The sequence below is a fragment of the Lissotriton helveticus genome, chromosome 2_1 (assembly GCF_964261635.1).
Source record: "Lissotriton helveticus chromosome 2_1, aLisHel1.1, whole genome shotgun sequence".
Classification (NCBI taxonomy): domain Eukaryota; kingdom Metazoa; phylum Chordata; class Amphibia; order Caudata; family Salamandridae; genus Lissotriton; species Lissotriton helveticus.
The window spans coordinates 933,044,256-933,065,224 of record NC_136059.1 but is presented as its reverse complement, the minus strand read 5'-3'; the positions used below and the strand labels follow the sequence as shown (position 1 = coordinate 933,065,224).

General features: G+C 41.6%; 1 protein-coding gene across 1 annotated transcript in view; it reads left to right on the top strand.

Annotated features, from left to right (window-relative positions):
* Positions 1-20,969, top strand: part of LRRC2 (leucine rich repeat containing 2) — an 878,803-nt gene that overhangs the window by 730,453 nt on the left and 127,381 nt on the right. Inside the window, exon 6 of the mRNA XM_078677386.1 lies at positions 12,470-12,615. Coding sequence (XP_078533512.1) covers positions 12,470-12,615 — 146 coding nt within the window. The remainder of the gene's footprint in view (positions 1-12,469; positions 12,616-20,969) is intronic.

Genomic DNA, 20,969 nt, shown 5'->3' with positions numbered 1-20,969 from the left:
ATAGGCCAGAATGAGCAGATGGATTATTACATGCTTATAATCCTAACTGACTTAGGGAACACGGTAGAAATTCGAATTTAGTATCCCTGAACTCAGAATAATAAAATACAACTTTTAGTAAAGTTTATTTTAATATTCTGTGTTTGCAAATACCACTTTTAGAAAGCAGGTATTTGCTTGCTTAACCATTTGAGCCTGCCTCTGCTGGGTTGTGTATTCCTTGTCTGGGTTTGTGAGTGACATGTCTGGGGGATCCCAGGAGACAGACTGGGGCAGACCGGTGGTGAATAGAGAGATCTGCATCTAGATGGGAGGGAGGAATTGCACCTGGGACCTGACTAGGGCTGGGCCTTCCCTCTATAATGCTGGCTCCGCCCCCTGTGGCGTGTCTGATGTCTCTGCCCTGCACTGTGAAAAGAGAGGCGGAATCATGTCAACAGAGTGCTCCAGAGCTGTATCTTCCCTCCCCTGTGCTGGCTCCACCTCCTGTGGGGTGGCTGATGTCTCTGCCCTGCACAGTGAAAGGAAGAAGAGAGTCATGTAAACAAAGTGCTCAGGAATTGGTTTGGACTAGGCAGAGGCCTCTCTGCCTTCAGAGAACAAAGGATTTTGGGGTATAAATATTGGGACCCTGATCCCAAGAAATTAGATCACTTCTGGAACAAGAAACCTTTCTGCCAAGGAGAAGAACCAAGGAAGCTCCAGGAGGTATAATGCCCCTCTGCCAGTGTGCTGTTTGCTGGGTTGGCCTGCAGTGGCGGCTTCATTGCCAAGGGAAAGGAGAAGGAACTTTGTAAGGACTGTCATCTGCAGAATATTCTCCAAGGGCTTGGACTGTGCTTGCCTCCTGCTGAAGTCTCACGGACAAAATACTTCACCTCCAGCTCCCTCCTGAATTTCCTTGCTGGACTCCAGTCACTTGCGTGCCGCTGGGAGCTGGAAGCTCGATGGATCGAGAAGATGCATGTCACCACCGCAGCTGAAATCATCGCAACGCCGGAGAAGCGAGCCTTCGTCGCATCTCCCTGGAAGCGTGTGTTCATTGAAGCTGCCTGCTGTCGCATCACCGGAGAAGCGTGACGCCATCGAGACAGTCACCATTGTATCGCCAGAGAAGAGTGTCGCAGGGCCTGTCGCGGCTCCAAAGTACAGAGTCGTCGCAAGGCTGCCAGGGCTTCATCGCATTGTCATCGCATCGCCGCAAAAAGGGCGCCATCTTCTCGCATCTCAACTGGATCATTGCATCGCATCAAGGTGCCTTCTTGCGCATTGCAATGGGCCCGCAGGCCGTGAATCTACGCATCAATTCCGCACCGGTGAGGCTCACGACGAGTCCCCTACTCTGCACAAGCATTGAAGAAGGATACAACCCTTCCCCTGGGTCACAGACCTGATGCATCTCCCCTTTTGCGAGCCTTTGGTTCACTTTGCGTTACGCATCCAGGTACTTTGTTGAGAACTTTGTCACATTTACTATCAACTTGAACTAAGAGAATTTGATCATCTTGATCTTGATCATCTTTTAAGTAATCTTAAGTGTAGTATTGTGGAGTTTTGTTGTTTGTGGTCTTGGGTTTGTCTATATAAAGAATATCTATTTTTATAAAACCTGTGTTGTGTCCATCTGTTGTGTTATCACTGTATTACTGTGTATATTCACAAATGCTTAAAACACTGTGTAGTATCCTGCATATTATACTGTAAGGTGTTTTACCAGCCCTGCTCTGCCAGTGCCTGTGCTCTGACTCATTAGAATGTTGGAGTCTGATGATGCCTCGGAATGTTGGGACTGAGGGAGGCAGAGTGACAGTTGGCCATGGGCTGAGCAGCTGACAGGCAGCTCCTGGTGGGGCTCTGATCTACCACATATCTACATGATGTCCTGTACCTTACAACCTGTTATCTTCATGAATAAAATCATCTTGAAATACTACCTTCATGAGTGGACCTTCTTCACTACACACTGCCTCTGAGATAAGCCTGTCTGCTCGTGCCAAGCAACCAAGGGAGTGAGGAGGGGTTATTAAGGAGTGTAATCCCCTTATCCTGACTTAGAAGTAAGGGTCCCTATTTGGACAAAGGTGATAACCATTGCCAACTAGAGACCCCCAGATCTAGCACTGGTTTTACAGATCTTTGTGTAAGCAACTTTACTGTTGGTTGTGTTGTATCTGTTTGTGATGTGTGGGAAGCTTTCCTAACTGCTGCTCATTCTTTACCTAATATCTGTGCATAGGAAATCTTGTGCATCTATGTCTCCTCTGAACTTATCAGCTCTCCATTTCTTTCAGACCAAGGGCCTATTTTAAAGTTGGGTGGTAACAGAAATTCCCAAGATTTGTGGGTGAAGGGCTAAATGTTGTGTAGGAGGATTTTCTGCCAGTTGATAATCCAGCAGCAGGAATACCCAGGGGTATAGCTCTCATTGGTGCAGCAGTTACATTGGCACATAGACAGAGATTTGAGAGATCCACAGCACCCCAATTAAGCCATACTGTGCATACTACTGGAGTCATTTCATTGTAGAATTCTCTTCAAGGATTTACATCTTCCTGCACAATCTTTAGGATATTCTAGGTCCTCTGTTTTCATCAACCTTGCATTCTCCCTTTGTTGAAAACCACCCTCCTTCTTTCTGTCAATGTCTCATTACCTGTAATCACATCTACATCGGACTGCTATCCTCTCTTCTGCGTTCATCATTCCTGCCTCTTGTTGAGGGTATCTTTTTCAATAATCGTTAATCCCTCTCAGCACCAAGGTTTCTTTCTGTAACCAGCTATCTCTTTTGTTGTCTCACTCCTATGTTGTCATGGTGTTATAATGTCTGCAATTTTGGCTGCCTCCCTCTTCTCATAATCTGTCAGTTAAGGTATCTTTTGCTGTTCTTACTCTGACCTCAGTGTCTATTTCTTTCGATATATTCAGTGCATTAGTTACCATAGCCCTTGCTATAATCATACTTGTCTTGTTTTAATTGCACTAGTCAGGTTTATGAATGTTTGATACTGCTTCTCTTGCGATATCAGCCTTGAAGGTATTAGCACTATGTGCCTTTTGTGTGTTGTTTTAACTGTCAAAAGTTTCATTCAAATAATATGATTTCCGCTTAAAAAATATTAAAGACATACGATGTCTGTGGTATCTTGCTTTCTTCTCTATGCTGTCCTTTCTTTGTGTCCTGTACTCAGCTGCTCAGCCAGTCTCAGTGATGTCATGGAATGTTCCCTTTGTGTATGTTTGATTCTATCTGTCAGTTAATCTATGTAGGCTGAGCAGCAGGGTTGCTGCTCCTGGTGGGGCTTACTATACTGTACATACTTACTTGGATTAATATGCTGTTTATCCTACTTCAACTCCTTTAACTATTTCCTAAGAATATTTCCTGGAACTTGGATACAGCTACAACAGAGTCATCTTATTTTTATGGAATTCCACAACGTCATTAAAGTATTTTATGTAAAAATACATTATTTTATTTAAATACATAAATTAGGAAACATGTTTAACACAAATAATAGAAAATATATTAAGGTATATCTTACAATATCAAAATATTGTGACAGCAAAAATATTGTGTACAAAATACCGAAGTTAAGTCTATAATTTGAAAATAAGCCTTATTTTATTTTCGTTTTTATTAATGGCGCTTTACTGTAGTGTAGTATGTCTTTATTTTACATGTTATTGTAAAAAAATATATATATATTTTTGGTATATACATTTTTAGTGGGTTGCTTGGTTTGTTGAGAATTGGGTAGGTAGTGCTTTTTAAGTTGTGTATTAACTTATGTTAATTAAGTTTGATCTTTTTATTGTTATATTTAGAGATTTCATGCATTTTTTGATTATGTATTACATTTTTATTTTAGTTTGTTGGTTTTATTTTGGGATGGGGTTGATAGAGGTTTTTATTATTTCTTATTGGGGCACCAGGTGAATAGCTTGTTTAAAACTATCTACTCATTTATGATAATGGATTAATATGTTAATGTTTTACAATGTTTCTCTTGTTGTAAATATAGCTAAATGTTTTCTGGGTTGTTGAATTTTGAATTACATTTCGATTTTGTGATGTGGGTTTATTGTGGGTTGTGTAGGTAGTTTGTTTAATAATTTTTTTTAAAGTGAGCTGAATTAATGTATTCATTATGTTAGTTTCTAAATTGTCAAAAATTGAGTAACACTTTAACCCGTTGGCTGCGTCGAACGTTCAGCTCCAGTGCTGAACGTTCGAAAAACGGGTGGGGCAGCATTGGCCAATGGACGTGCGCAGCACTACCAAGGTAGTGCACGCGACGACCGTTGGCCGACGGCAGCAGCCAACGGGTTAATTACAAAATACAATATTTTTAAATAAATGTATATTTCTTAATGGGTTGTGTGCTTTATGCGTTTCCAAATTGGTTTAAATGTATTTTGTAATTAACTTAATCTTTAGATTTGCTAAATTGTAAAAGAAAAAATACTTTTACAAATAAATATTTTAGGATATAAAATGTGTTTAATGTTTCTATGTATAATGTATTGGTTTGAGGGATACCTTAATATATTATCTATTATTTGGGTTTAATACGTTTCCTAACCCCTACCCACGGGGGGTTTGTGGGCACAGTGCTCATGTCGTGAGTCATGGTAGGTGTGTGCTCATGATGGCCTGAAGCTGTCAGAACCCCGCCCACTGATAAATTTGCCCGCACAGTGCGGGCAATTAATCGCACGTGGGCGGAGCGGCAACGTTCTGACAGCTCCACGCCTTCATGAGAACACGACTACTGTGACTCATGATGGCCTGGAGCCGTCATGAGCACCAAAACGGTTAATTTATGTATTCAAATAAAATAGTTTATATTTACATTAAATATTTTGATGAGGATTTAATATTTTTTAAGGGGCAATCATATTATTTGGGCTTCTAACCCCAACAAAGTATATTCACTTTCTCAAACATTTATTGCACTGGAGGTTGAATAGTGAATCTGTTATTTGTTTGTCTGAAGTGAGAAGAGTGTATTAATAGTGTATTTGACCACTTCGGGCCTCATTACAATGTCAGGAGGACTCATGTCCTCCTGACACCATCACGAAATCAGGACCAACCGACCTCTGGTCGTCGGTCCGACCACAGCATTAGGATGCGACCGCACATGGGGCGGTAGCACACTCCCATTTCTCGAAAGGAGTTTGTGCTGCAGTCAGAAACCGACCGCAGCACAAGCTCCCACAGAGAAACGTAATAAGGCTGTCAGATTTGAAACCTTGGATGTCAGTCAGAAACCCTCCGACCTGTGGTTTGAGGCTTTCCAACTGACATCCAAATCCCTAGATGCATTTATTTTCCACATCATCTGGTAGATTGCATTTAGAATAGTATATCCAATTCCTTCCCTCAAAATGTAAACTTTTCCCAGTGATTCTAAGATTTTACCTACAGTAGTGTATATGAATAGATTTTTATTTATTTTTTAATGTCTTTGGATCAGAGTTTGGTTACTATTTTTTACGCTTTTCACTTTTTTATATAAATGTTTTGATTCCATATAGTTTTAGGTTTGTATTTTTTTATTGTTTTGTTTTTCAAAAATATTTGGTATGTCTTTTAGTATTTTACATATATAAATGTGATAACTTATTTTACATTTTGTTTTTAATTGTATATCCAAAAAACGAAGAGAGGTCCCTCCTTACCCCAAAGGGACAGGGCACCAACCAGACAGTAAGTCAATAAAAAGTTTCTCTTTGGGTTAACTCACAGACCAACTTTCATAAGTATCCTGTTTTCAGAAATTCATCCAAGAATCTTACTAATATCACCAAGATAAAACCTCGAAAAGTATATATAAACAACTATCAGCCTGATTCATCAAGCTAAATTGCACTTGCAAAGGGCAAGATTCTCAGAATCTTGCCTTTTGCGAGTGCAATTTTTGCATTTGGGATTCATCATCCCAAATGCAAAATTCGCTATTAAAGAATTCGCACATTTGCGAAGAATTGCATTTAAGGAATCTCTATTTGTGGTAAATAGCAAAAACTTAGAAAAATGCATTTAAATGCATTTTTCTAAGTTGCATGTTACACACACACATGTCCTTTGGACATGTGTGTGCGCAACACCAATGTAGATTACATTTCAGGGGTGCTACAGGGTGTCCTTTGGACACCCCTGCACCCTTGAATTCGCATCCTTATTTGCAATTAGCTAATTGCTAATCGCAAATAAGGAATAGCTCCCCATGCATTCCTATGGGCCTGTAGGCCCATAGGAATGCATGGGGAGTTATTCCTTATTTGCGATTAGCAATTTGCTAATCACAAATAAGGAACATGTAGGAATCGCAATATTTTTTGCAATTCCTACATGAATCCCGTTTTGCAAGTCCTTAATAGCGATTCCTTATGAATCGCTATTAGGGGCTCGCAAAACGGGAGAATGATGAATCTGGCTGTATTTCTCTTATTTTAAAAAAAACATTGAATAAATTGGAAAGACAATATATTCATACATTCAATTGTATGTGACTCCAAAAGATACAGTGTCTTAAATAGAGGACCCCAATGTTCTTCAGCAGAAGAATAAAAACCATAAATGATTAAAAAAAAATTAATAACAGTGATAGACACAGCAGTTATACAAAATGGAAGAATACATTATGCAATTGATTTTGTCCTTAAAAGTACACCAATAACAAGTAAATCATCGATTGAACAAACCATTATCAACTGAGGTTCCTTGCACTTATTTCATAGTTCAAATCAATGTTTAGCCGATCTAGTGTGGAGATTTCATTGGATCGACACGTTTCGGTGGATTCTTATAATTCTCTACCACCTTCTTCAGGATAAAATGTATTTCTCACACCAACGTTACTTCTAATTTGTGGCTGAAACATCAACCCTCCTTTATCCCGAAAGGTCCTGTGCATATAAGTCTGGACCAGTATGGTGAAACTAATCTCTTTCTCTTTTTTAATTTTTTCTCTTTTTCTCTTGTTGAGTACTCAGTGGGATTTGCCATCACCACTCATCCAACCAAGCAATGTTGGGATGTAGATTTATCTACCTGGTTAGGCCTGACTGGTGCCTGTAATCTTTAGAGAAATCCGTGTAACTTCTCCAGTGGGATTTACAGTCTCCACTCCTTATTGGTATGTACATTTACAAGGCTATCCAGTTAGATAAGCCCACCATATGCCTCCGAGATTATAGCCAGGTTCATTCTCCTTGTGTGTGTTATATTGACTTACTTAATAATTGTATAGCCTGTTCTTAAGCTTTTTTGAATTAATAATTAGATATCTTTACATTGTGTTTATTAGATAATGTAAATGATTAAAACTAATGTAATAAATTGGGTAATTGATTGAGGGGGTGAAAATCTTTCACAAGCAACAAACACAATCCTTGCCAGGGTGAACCATAAAAGTCACTAAATTAACCTGTGCTTAACCCTCTGGCAGCTTGACACAAAAACAATCAGGCATCACTTAGAGGTGCAATACTGTGTTAAGTATTTATGCAGCACACAATCCGTAATAAAGTGAAAAAAATGCACAAGAAAAATACCACACCATTTCGAAAAAGTGAGTAAATTGTAATCAGACCTGAATGACAAACATCCAATCAGTAGAACAGCCTATATGCAATTTCAAAGTTTTAGGTAAGTTTAGTGCCTAAAAGCACAGAGCACCACTTGTGGTCCTTAGGTCATGTTAGATGGGGTGAAAGCCACAAGTTCAGGCCAACAAGGAGCATGGGCTGTATACAAGGGACCAGGTTAGTCCCACTCAAAAAGTGACCTTCTCAAAGTCTGGCACAAAAAGTCATGCTTGTGATGAAGGAGGCCCCCAGGAGCAAGGAGAACTTCGCAGATGGCCATCTCTACAGCACAAAGAACAGGTCCGGTAATGCAGACAGTCATTGCTTATCTTCTTGTTGACGGTTACTGCAAGCTGCCTTTGCTGTTGCGCGAAGGGTAGATCTTCCGTTTTTGCCAGTCACTGTAGCGCAAAAAGTCTGGTTCACTGTAGTTTCTGATTGGCATTTGTCATGGACAGTAAAGTCTTGGTGTGAATGGGCCAGTTCATGGTTGTGTACAGCCCAAAGCTTCAGGGTTTCTCCTCTCTTGACAGAGGAGTGTACTCTGATGCCAGCCAAGATTCCAGGACCTTGGGAGACACTCCTGGGGATCAGGGACTCACTCTAGTAGAATCCATCAAGGCTCAGGCAGGTCCAGTTGCACCGGGTCAACTGGGCAGTTGCAGGAAGACCTCTAGAATTTGATGTGTCCCTGTAGCTCAGACCAGGAGGTAAGGTAACTGTACCTTGGATCCCCTCATGTTAGCCTGGGATGAAGGGAGCAGGTCCAGTCTTCCTTTTCTGATAGCAGGGCAGGCCTCAAGCAGCAGGGAAGTCCTTTGGAGAACAAGGCAGGCCTCAAACATCAGAACCGTCCTCTGACAGCAGCAGAACAGTCCTCTGAAGAACAAGGTAGGCTGCAAGCAGGTCAGCCTTTGGTGGAACAAAGCAGTCTACAGGGCCAGGAATATACTGAAGAGGCGGGTCAGGAGATCCAATTTTTAAACCTGCTGCCAGCCATTGAAGTGAGAGTGACATCCTGGTCACCCACACAGCTGGTTCTGTTAGTATTTCCCTTCTCCTTTCAAGGCTCCAAGTAGTTTGTGGTGGCTAAAGACTGGTGTCAGGACCTGTGGCTTGTGCTGAGATGAGACTGCACTTTGAAATATAGGTGGGCTAGGTAACAGCTCTGCCACACCCCTCCTGGCAGTATGGCCCATCCTGTCAACACCTAATCCCCCTTTGTCTCACTATCTGGGATTAATGCATAAAGTCCAGCTGCCAAGCTATTAACAGTCATGTGATGCATGACATAGGCAGCAGGCACCAAATGTTTAGGACAAGAAGATGCCAACTTTCTAAAAGTGGTGTTTTCAGAATTGTGACTTAAAATCCAACGATACCATTAAATAGTATTTTAAATTACAATTCATTTGAGTGCAAACTCGACTTTCCTATTTGTTCTCAATCAAAAGTTAGCATGTATTAAATGTAATATGGTAACCCAGTGATATCTAATGAGAGACATAGGTCTTACAGTGGTAAAAAAACTAATGTAATAGTTTTCGACTACAAGGATATGTAAAACTATAAAAAGATGTCCTTCTTTTTAAATAATGTGCACACCACCTTATGGGCTGTTTAGGGCCTACCTTGTTGGTGGCTTATATGTATTAAAAAGAAAGGTTGAGGCCTGTCAAAAGGTTTATTTTGCCAAGTTCAATGCTACTTAATTGGGTGGACCAATGAGTGCTGCAAGTCCACCAGTAGCATTTAATGTACAGGCCCTGGGTACATGAAGTTCCAAATACTAAGTACTTATAAATAAATTAAATATGCCAATCAGGTGTAATATTTTAAGAATGGAGCACAAGCATTTTAGCACTGGTTAGCAGTGGTAAATGAGTCCTAATGCCAACAAAAACAAAGTTCAGAAAGTAAAAGGCATAAAGATTCAAGGAAGACCATGCCAAGGATGACAGATTTAACAATTATCTTTTTATTTAAAAATTATATTTATAACATATACATCTGATGTACACTGTCTAATGAAGTCAAGAAACTGTTTTTTTATGAAACTTCCTCTCAAACTGTTCATGTGTATTATTGTTTTTGCAGGATGAAACTTTCTGTAAACTACTCTAATGAAGTTATTAAACTGTTTCGTGAAACGTTAACTGTTCTTTTGTAAACTGTTGTTTGTGGATTTAAACCAATCGTGTGTAAAGTGCTAGCTAAAATATTACTTTTTATCTGTACCTCTCCAGGGGAGCTAGTCTACCAGCCCACCTATATAAAAAAGGCCCATTGCACCTAACTGTAGCCCTTGCACATAACACATTTGTATAGTGTTTAATGAGGCTGACTTGCATTTAAACGTGTGGTTGGGTGACTGTGCAGGATTGCATAATGAATAGCAGGATGTTGTCCATTTTGCCTTACCCCTAAAATCCCTTAGATGACTGATGGCCCAGTGGAAAGTACATTCAAATCTTACAGCCTGGAACATCTACCTTGTGTTGAGCTGGGCGGTGCCTATCAATGGGCACATATACACATCACTTTGCCATTTGATGCAAATGACCTCTGTTTAGCAAACCTCTGTGAACAGAGCCCAAGATATATTTTGTCTGGATAGGTGGTGACTTTAAAAGGAAAAGACTGCTTGGGCTTTAACTTCTTCCAGTGCTCATAACGTGTACTTTGTCTAGGTTTCTAGGGAGGGATTGGGCCATCTGGTCAAAGAACATTTCGAGGTCCATTGATGCTTTTAAGGCTTATATGAATCCCACCATGAAACTATGAAGGTAACTTCGTGAGACTAATGCCAGTGCCCACAAGAGGAATGGTCATTTTAAAATGATTAACAGCATGGTAGGATATTAAGAAGTAATTTCGCAGGGCAGTGCCAACAGAGTTGCAAGCTATATTCTTATAACCCAAACCTTATAGATGGACAGTTAACAATGTGAGCAAAGATTTGGCTACAATAATGCCTGGTGTACTGTTCCTCGGTGACAAGGGATTAACCTTTTCCATGCTCGTGATGAGCTGAGCTCGTCATGAGGTATGGCACTCCGGTGCTCATGACGAGCTCAGCTCGTCATGAGTCGTGGAACGCTCAGGTGCGGGGAGAATTCCCCTGCTGTGCTGAGCGTTCCACGGGAGCCGGTGCACCTGTGATGAGCTGAGCTCGTCATGAGCACAGGAGCGCCGTGCCTCATGACGAGCTTAGCTCGTCATGAGCATGCGGGCGCTGTGCGCGCCCCCCTACCCCCAGCACAGCGGGGGAATTTCCGCCGCAGCGAAGGGGTTAAATAAAGTATGTTGGCACAATGAACATATGCATTGAACCTTTCTTTGTAGGAATACGACTAAATATCTGCATAATTGCTTCCCAGTGAAGCTATAATGTGGGGTACAACAAAGCCTCTCTCCTCTGTATTCCCTAGTTGTGATGGACAGAACACACATGCACAAGGTTGAATTTTCAGAATTGAAATCAGAAAAATGTGGAATGACAGAAGTCATAAACAGAACGTGTTGCCTGGGTTTCTCTCAAATGTAGACATTTAAGCTGGGTTGGCCAAAGTAAAGCATTGATCCTTGCCTGAATGCCTGGGAACTGGAGAAGGGGTTACACTGGGATGGGGCAAGGGAGATTTAAGGATTGATATTTTACTTCCGAATGGGGCTGTGGATGTTGCATGCAGGTAGTGGTAGTGTGTTGTTCGGTGCCTGTCATAGTGCTGGAAAACAGTGCTGTGGCTTGTCTGAGTAAAGGAATGGTAAAGAATCATCCCATTTTGGATGCCCAGCCATGATCCACCCACTTCCAGAACGATGCATAACCCACTGATCCCAAAGCTTGCATTATAGCTTTGTAAACACCCATGTGTAGAATTGCCTTCTCCCCTAGTCACTTTGATATTCATAACTCCCTCCAGTGGAGCTCCTACACAACGTGGGGGTTTAACAAGGAAATAACGTCTGTAAATTAGCAAAGAGATGAACTGGAAAATGAGCGACACTACCGAAAATCCAACTGGGACCATGGTATCTACCCCAATACAATATCTGGCTAGGATCTTCCCTTTGGACTCATGACAATGCATAAACATGAGGCCCCCATCTTGATTCCAGAAAGGGACTGTCGCATGCCTCACTGCACTAACACCAGGAATAAGACCGTAAAATGAAGTATTTTTCTCGTGTTAGTAGCTTGGTTCTGCAAGCCCTCTGTACCTTCTTTGATCTAGCTGAGACATTCATTGGCACACAATTTCCATTTTTGCTTGATGTTCATAGCACGCAAATTAGCCATGCAAAGGAAAGAGGTAAAAACTGACATTAATTTATCAGTAATGGGGCCACAAATGAAAATATGAAGCCTACTTTACCAAGAACTGCGAAATTGCCACTTAAATAGATGATGGAAATTAAATTCACCATAAAACCAGGCCCCTCAGTGGCTCCTCAAAACGATATACAGTCAAAAGTAGTACTGAATGCTTTTCATTCACAATATTCAAAGCCTTTTTCTGGCATTGTGATATTTTCTTACTTAAAGAAGGCTCAATGTGTATATCAAAAACTCAAATTACGTGCTGAGACTTACTTCAATTGTGAATTTGAATATTGAAGATCAGTGGAAGGTATTCAGTTTTGCTCTGACTAGATATAATTTTGAGATGCATCAAAAGGATTGGTTTGTGTTGCAATGTAGGATGATATGTTGTAACAACGTGTGCATGCACTGTTCTGATCCCAGCCACAATAACTGGAAAAGTGTTGATGAATTTTAATTCAGCTACAAGTGAAAATTAATCAACTGAAAATCATTTATGCCGAACTATTAACAGTACTTTTATTTTTTCTATTTTTGTTTTAGCTAAGTAGCTTGAAGAAAGTTACATTTGTTGACATCTCAGCAAATAAATTCCCCACTATTCCAATTTGTATACTTCGAATGTCAAACCTACAATGGTTGGACCTCAGTAGCAACAACTTGACTGATCTGCCAGAGGACATAGACAGGTAACTCTGTACCATCTGAAATGTATTAAACTGAGATTTTTTTGTGTATCTGGACATTATCGCCTCCTCTACCGTTCTTCCTCCCAATCCTAAATTGGTGGGGTTTTTTTTTCGTGGAGTAGTGCGCCCATACACTCCCTGTATCCACCATTGTGAAACTGTTTCTTTCCTTTCTATGAAAGAGCCAAAGGGAAGATTTTTATAAACTCTCCCCTTCCCCCTGCACTTCTTGTTTTTTTCTTACGTGTGCCCCGTCTACTGAGGCAGCTGAGGCTTGCCGGGGGACTCTTGAGGACTTCTAAGGTAAGTGCAGTTACCTTTTTTTTCTGGGTTTGGATTATGGCTTTCTTGGTTGTGGTGCCGTTTCTGGGAACAACACTTTTGTTGCACAGATTGCCTTGCGTCTGAGGGGGCACTGTGGTACCTGGGAGTGGCTTCTCTTGCACACCATATCTTTTTTTATTATCTCGGGGAGCCTTGCGGTGTCCTTCCTCCAAAGTGGTTGCCTAGGCAGTGGGTGTTACAGGGGCTCCGTCTACCTTCCTTTTTGTTCTTGTTTCTGCCCGCTGGTCCTTCTCTTTTGTTTTCAGCACAAGCAGTAGTTTAATGTGAAGGCCTCTATGCCTTTATAAACTCAACAGTTTCTCTATCAGGATTGTGCACTGCTTTTCAGGGATGGGGAACCATACTCCTAAAACCTGTCATACTTCTCCTGACAGACTCCGTCAAGTGGTCCGTAATGAGGGGGGGGGGGGGGGTTATATGCCATTCCTCTTCTGTTTTTCTTCTCCATTGTCTCCTGCATCTTCAACCGGATGTGCTTGGTCTGTTTCTTCACCTTCATCAGTTTTCTCCTGGGCCTCCCCGGATTATTATGAGGGAACTGGGCTTTCCCTCTAAGGCAATTTCTAGAGAGAAATATATTTTGAAGGTGGACCTAGAGCCAATTGTTTCATATCTGTCTTCCAACCTTCAGCTTCCTGCAGATGTGGAGCAGTCCAGCACTTGTGGGGAATGGTTTTGCCAGTTCCAAAACTTCCTATTTCAAATGAGGGAGCAATTTACAAGGCACAACTGAGGGAGCAATTTGCACCATTAAGTGTCTCAACTGGTTTTGGCCAGTTGTATAGCTATCCTCAACTGAGAACTGTGCTCCTTCGTATGACTTTGTCTTTTCTTATTTCATGAATACAGATTAACTCCACTGTAAAACTTACATTTTTGTTGTTTATATATTGTATTTATGTGGAATGTATGGTAATTGTGTATATGATATGTAAACATTTGGTTGTACATAGTCGTGTATTGTAATTGAAATGTATTGAATGTGTAGTATTTTCCTTTTTTGTGAAATTTCAAAAAATAGTTAAAAAATATTTGTTTCAAAACAGACAGGTATAAATAAAAGTACGGGTCAAACTAAAATATTTATTGTTTGCCCTATTTGCTATAAATAAGTGTTGAAAAACTATTTGGGTGTAGGCACACTTTTGTGTTTTTCGTTTTCCATTTATGGGAAGGCTTTATCTTTGGGAGAGAGTTAATTGCCTCAGGTCCTCAGCCTAGATCCCTTGATTGCCAACCTCACTGGGAAACTGTCTCTGCTGTCGGAAGATACAAACTTGAGTGACCCGGTGGATAGGAAAGTTGAAGCTGCTTTGAAAAGAGCTCATACTGGCCTCGGCCATTCCATGAGGTCTACGATTTATGTTGTATATGCCTCTCAGTCATTAGTCAAAGATTCCCAGGCCCAGTCTACTACTATTCAAAAAGGCAATGTTTTTTCTGAATTGTTGTGTGACATGGCAGTGCTGGCTACATTTTTTTCTCATAAAGCCTTCGACACTCTTCGTGCTTCTGCAATGGCCTCTAGCAGATCAGTAGCTGTAAGACGCCAGCTTATTAACCACTAAAATTCTGTTCTACATTCATCAATACAAGCACCAGAACTGAATTAGCTGGAATACAACATGAAATACAACACAGGAGGTCACCCAAAATGGAAATTAGATTGAGAAGAGGCCAACATCAACAATAAAAGGAGGTGGGTCACGGCCTGTCTTGTGGACAGGCATAGACTGACAGGGCAAATGAATAGGCAATTGAGAGGCTTCAATTGCTCCATTTTCTGTTTGTGCCCCTGCTGTCCCCCTCTGGAAGTTATAATGGTGTTGAACGGCATGCCATATATGGGGTGGAGAGAGGACGAAAGGCAAGCCCTGGCTGGTGTTGTTCTGCTCTACGAGAAACTCACAGCCTGTATGTACATGGAAGAACATGACAATAAGCCTTCAGCAGAAATGAACAGGGCAGCGGTTGGGGCAATTGAGGAAGGCCTGCACATGAGACCTGAACAGGGAACATGGGATGCATAGTGGGTACCTGGAAGGACTTACTGGTGGACACGGACTCCAGAATGCCACTCATCTATCTGTTTTGTGTTGCTGTGGCTAGTTGCCCCAGAGGAGATGGTAGAGTCCTGAGAGGGGTGTCCTAGATGGGTCTGGGCCAGCTCCGGGGAAGCAGCAGTGTAGTCTATGGAATACTGGTTGGTGGTGCCCTCAGGTGAGGGTCTGGGGGAGTGATAAGTTAAAGATCAGACTTTGGACTTCTGGTGGGACTCCCTGCCCTCCCACAGAAGTAGGGTGGTTATGGTCCATGGTCCAAAAGAGTACTGATGTAAATCAAATTGTCCAGCCCTGAAACCCAGGGGGCCCCTGGACCTGCAGTAATCACTTGATATACATTAATTAGACGGACACAGAGCACAGCACAGATGGATGAATAATACTGGCTTTGGTATTTGGTTGTAGCGGTCTGCAGATACAGTTAGCATATGAGGCAGTCCTGAACTGGTGAGGGTCCTAAGGGGTTAAACTAGACATGCCAAAAAGAGGACGGGGTGTGAGGTGGAGATTACTCCTACCTTTGATAGGTGGCAACAAGCTGCCCCTTGGGCAATAGTGGTAGATCAGCTGTTAATGCTGTTGGGTTCACGGTCTGTGACAAGGAAGTGCTGAGTGGAGGAGGTGAAATAGGCCACAAATGGGAAAAGAGCATGCCACAAAAGCAATGGAACAAAACAAAATGGATTAGTACATTTTTATGTAGCGTAAAAAATATGTTGAGTTTGGTGGTGATGGACTATCCTGGCCCCTTTGGATGGCACCAACTCGGGTGAGGGTGAAGAGTCACATGCAAAGATGTAATAGGAGCAGTCAGAAGTACTGAAACTGTCTTGGAAAACCAAAATTGACAAAATTTCCATAGACCTCAACCTGCTATGAACAGAAAATGAATGATCTATTTGCTCCATGAAGTAAGAACCCACTGCCCTCTATGCTGCACTTGCCTCATTAAAAAAAGAAAACGTAATCATACAGGCAAGTATGAAGGACTCAAAGGATAGGTCACAAAGAAATAACATACAACGGGTGAAGGTGCTCCTTGTCCCGGTTCCAGTTAATCTTTGTCCTTGCATTGGAGCCCCTTGCATGTTAGATCCGGAATGATGCATTTGTCATGGGCTTTAAAGAGGACTCTAGGTTAGATGAAAGAATTTCACTATGTGTGGATGATGTCCATCTATTTGTTGCTCACCTGGAAATACCCATAGACAGGTTAATATTGGTATTAGATTTATTTTAATTTGTAAATACTATGGATTTCATAGGAATTGTGAGAAAATTGGGGGCGTGGCTAAGATGGTGCCAGAGTCAGACACTTCTTGAGTAAATTCTGTGTGGGGCCCACACTAAATCCTTCATCATCCTAATCAGCCCTGAGGTTACAATATTGCTCTAAGTCTCCCTGTGCCCCTGATGGTGAGGGCTGTAGATTTGTGCAACAGACTGGCTGATGAGGCGCGGGGGAGCCATCATTTATCCTTGGGAATGAGGCCAGGTTCAAGCTGCCGGGGGTGTGACACAAGATGGAGGCCCGGTCGCTACTCCAGACATGCAGAAGCAGTTGTTGACTGTGTGGCTCCTTGCCCTGAAGTCTCAGGTTGGAGTCGGTGGAGTACCAGAGTTGCTGCTGTGCCTGGACATGTTTGGTTTTGGCGGTGACAGGACGCCGTTGATGATGGATGACAATGCGCCTGCGGGCTGAGTTTCCCTGGTGGGATCACGCCAGAGTCGGTCCTGGAGCACGCAGATCTCCAACTTTCTGACCCCTCCTGCATGCCTGCATCCCTCTAAAGGTGGACAGTAATACCCAGGGTGACCAGCAACACCCAGCACTGGCGGCACTCTCCAGAGGCTGGGGTGAGTCTGGGCCTGCGACACACCGCGCTGTGGTCTACACCTAAGAGGCTGCCGGCTTGGCCCCTCACCAATGGGGGAGGGGAGTGGAAGTCCATGACTCTATCCCCTATCCTCCGCTGAGGAGTGGGTGCCCTGAGCCCCCCACTGCAGCCCTGGTGCCACATTGAGACAAGATCAGTCGGAGGGAGAAATCAGCCCGGAGAGCCTGCCAAGAGCACACAGAGCGCTGAACATGGATGCCTCCACATCCCGGGCCCCCACTTCACCTTCTAGTGGGTCATCTGAGGGGTGTTACCTCATTTGCTAATGAGGTCACTGTTGGAACCTTCAGAAGACCCTCGTGTGAGAGGATTCTGAGGTTTGGCAGTTGCTGTACCACCGCTGTTGGATGAGGTGTAAAGATAATAAACTCCTCTTACCTGCATTACGTCATCTTTCTTCATTAAACGACACTACAATTTGGCGACAGAGGACGAGATGTCTATGATGATCGTATTACACCTCAACAAGGCGGGAGATTGGAACAATAAGCAGGAGTTGGTGTTTTCTGTCGATTTCCTGGTAGGTACTATCAGCGGGTGATTTAGGCTCTTCTGTCAACAGGTTGTGAGTCTACGTCGAAGCCTGCTCGAATTTTGTATAAGCAACAGCTTTGTCGTTTTTTTTAAGCTGAGTTTTAAAATGTAAATATCCAGTATTTGTAAAGCGCGAACAATTACCCGAAGATGTCAAGGCGCTGGGGGCCGTTGGAAGATTAAGCGAGCTATTGCCCAGAGTAACATGGTGCTGGGCAGACCCTTGTCGCCAGAGCCGGGGATCGAACCGTGATCCCCAGCATCCAGTGTCAGTCGCCCTGGCCGCTGCGCCATACCTCTAATGTCAAGGATTACACAGCTGCGCAAAACGGTTTCAGCTGTGCTGTCTCCACATCGTTTTGGAGGTTTGGTTCATGTTTCCTGTCAGGTCTGATATTATAAACAGACCTTTCCACGTAACTGCCACTGGTCTTCAAGGTATGTCTATGTTTATTACGGGTGCAGAGGAACGACTATTCACCCTCTAACCCATTTTTCTTGGTAACAGTTGGAAGGAACTACGCTTCGCCCTCTGTTGCTGTTTTTTGCCTTCCCGTAGTGCGCAGGTCTGGCAGTCTGGAAGAGTTTTTTTTAAGACTTTGTCTCAAACAACTAGTGTGCTAATGGAAGAAAGGAAATTACCATTAGTGCGCGTCTCTCATTTTAGTTTTGGAGTCTTCTCAACTAAATAGTGCACGCGATTTTAGTAAAGAGGAAAGTTTCGTCACCCTATTTTATTACAAGTCAAACTTTCAAGCGCACATATAATACAGATGAAAGTTGTTTGAAAAGAGGTTCTTTGTGTTTGTACACTCAAACTATAAAGTCGAACAGCAATCATATGAGTCTAAAATAACTAATTAAACACAGAGGAACGTTAAACTCACCCTCCAGTTTATAATATTAGTATAAAAAAAATTAATAAAAGGGTATATCAAAGTTAAGCTACATCATATTAATTGAAAATGTATTTGAATTTACATAATTTTAACTTGTGTTATGCTTCATAATTATATTTGTTATCTAGTTAAGTAAATGTGTGTATGCTTATACACTATACAAATAATGTATTTTATGTTGTGAAGTAAAATTTTAATTTGCAGGTGGAAAATGCAGAATGTGACTTCAGCTCTTTTCTTTCTTTCTTCGCCTGGTGAACCATCTATAGAATGCTCTAAGTGGAAGAAAGTATTTTACAACTATGCTTGAGTTTGTGGCACTAATTTAAGTGCAGAACGTAAACATGCTCTGTTATTACATTGTTTAGGGGCAGAGTGGCAGGATGTTTTGTAGAATTTGCCTGATCTTCTGCATGCTGGGGCAAGGGACTTAAATGAGCATGTAATTGCAATAACAAAGCTAGATGGACATTACTTGCCACGTGTGAGTACTATTTTGGTTTAAGGTGTCAGGGTCAAGATGAAGCTGTTGAAGATTTTGTAACTTCCTTAAGGAAATTAGCATCTAAGTGCAAATTTGGAGGCACAGTAGATGAAAGGATCAGGGACCAATTTTTGCTTCGCTGCAACAGTGATAAGATACAGGAGGAACTATGGATGTAAGATGAGCCTCCCCCTGATGAGGTCCTTATTGTTGCTAGACAAGTGGAACACATGATGAGATGTGTTAGGGAACTTAAGGTTGAGAAAGAGGTATACATTTCTAGTTCCACTGAAAAGGTGACTAATGCTGAAGTGTGTGTTGTTACATCTTCTGGGTTTAAATCACAAAGTGTTCCAATTGTTAAACAATCCTCTGAGGTTAAAGGTGTTAGGAGTAAAGAACAACATTTAAATGTAACATGTTTCAGATGTGGTTATCCTGGTCATAAGGCCAATGATAGATCATGTCCAGCTGTGTCACAAACCTGTAATCTATGTGACATCAAAGGTCATTTTAGCAAGTGTTGCAGGAACAGAAACAGAAGATATTACAAAGGTAAAGATAAGGAATCTTGTCAGGAGATTGTTTTGCAAGTTAATGACTCTAGAAATGTTTTTCCATCTGAAACAGTCAGTATAGATGGGAAGGAGACTATAATGAAGTTTGATTCTTGTTCCCGGATTACCATTATCTAAAAAAAAAACGTTGTTGAATTTATTTCCAGATGGGATATCAAAGAAATGGATATAAGACCTGGAGGGTATGGTGGGAGCAAGATTGACATGATGGATATTTTACAGTAACAACTGGTGTTTGTGGGAAGAGCACGAGTGGGAAAGTATATGTGTCTTGTGAAGGTGATGATCTTTTGGGCTGGAGAAGAGTTCGGTGTTAGTCGTCATCCAAGTAAAAATCCTCAAATACAGGTTGATCAGGCTGTTCACAAAGGAAACAAATTCATTAAAGAGTTCAATAGTTTATTTCAAAATAAACTTGGTAAATTAATTGGTTACAAGCATAAAATCAGACTGAGAGACAATGCCACTCCTGTTGTAGCAAAGGTCAGGAGGATTCCAATACATTTACAGACAGTAGTTGACATGGAACTCAAGAGGTTAGTAGAGTGTGGAGTCATTGAAGAAGTTGAAGCCATGGACTGGTTGGCTCCCATTGTTGTTGCACGAAAAGAGAATGGAGACATTCGCCTTTGCATGGACTTAAGAGCATTGAACAAGGAGGTTGATAGATTGCTGCTTCCCAACATAGGGGAAATGATCACTACCTTTTCTGATGCCAAAGTCTTCAGCACACTAGATCTGATGTCAGCCTACCATCAGATTGAGTTACATGAGAGTTTGCATGATCTCACGGCCTTCAGGACTCCATTTGGCATTTTTCTTTTCAAGAGTATGCCGTTTGGTTTAATTTCTGTGGCTGCAGTTTTTCAGAGAGCCAAGTCAATTATTTTAAAAGATCAACCTGGTGTGAAATGTTATCTAGACAATATTATTATCTGCGCATCAAACAATTTGGAGCATGGTCTTCATGTTCGTCAGGTCTTACAAAGTGTTCAAGAAGCTGGTTTAACACTCAAGGCAGACAAGTGCAAATTCAGTGTCAACGAAGTGAGTTATCTAGGGTACAATGTCACGGCTTCAGGAATAAAACCTAAGAGAGAACTGGTTGATACTATAAAAGGTTTGAAAGAACCTACATCAAAAGAACAACTCTCATCCTTTTTCGGAATGGTGGAGTATTACAGTCGCTTCATAAAAGACTTTGCTAGTAAACTGTTTCATATGAGGAAATTGTTAAAGAAGAATGTTGAATTTGTGTGGGGAGCAGAGTGTGATCAATAGTTTGTCAATGTAAAAGAAGATTTAGGCAATGCTCCCTCTTTGCAATCTATTGAAGCTTCATCTGACACCAAGATTGTGTTTGATGCCAGTAGTAAAGGTGTATGTGCTTTATTAATTCAGACTAGAAATGGGAAGGAAAATCTTATTGCTTGCATTTCAAGAACATGCAGAACAAAATTATTCTGTTATTGAACGTTAGTCTTTGGCTGTGTATTGGTCCATAATGAGGTTCAAACAATTTCTTTGGGGTAACAAATTTGGAGTGCAAACAG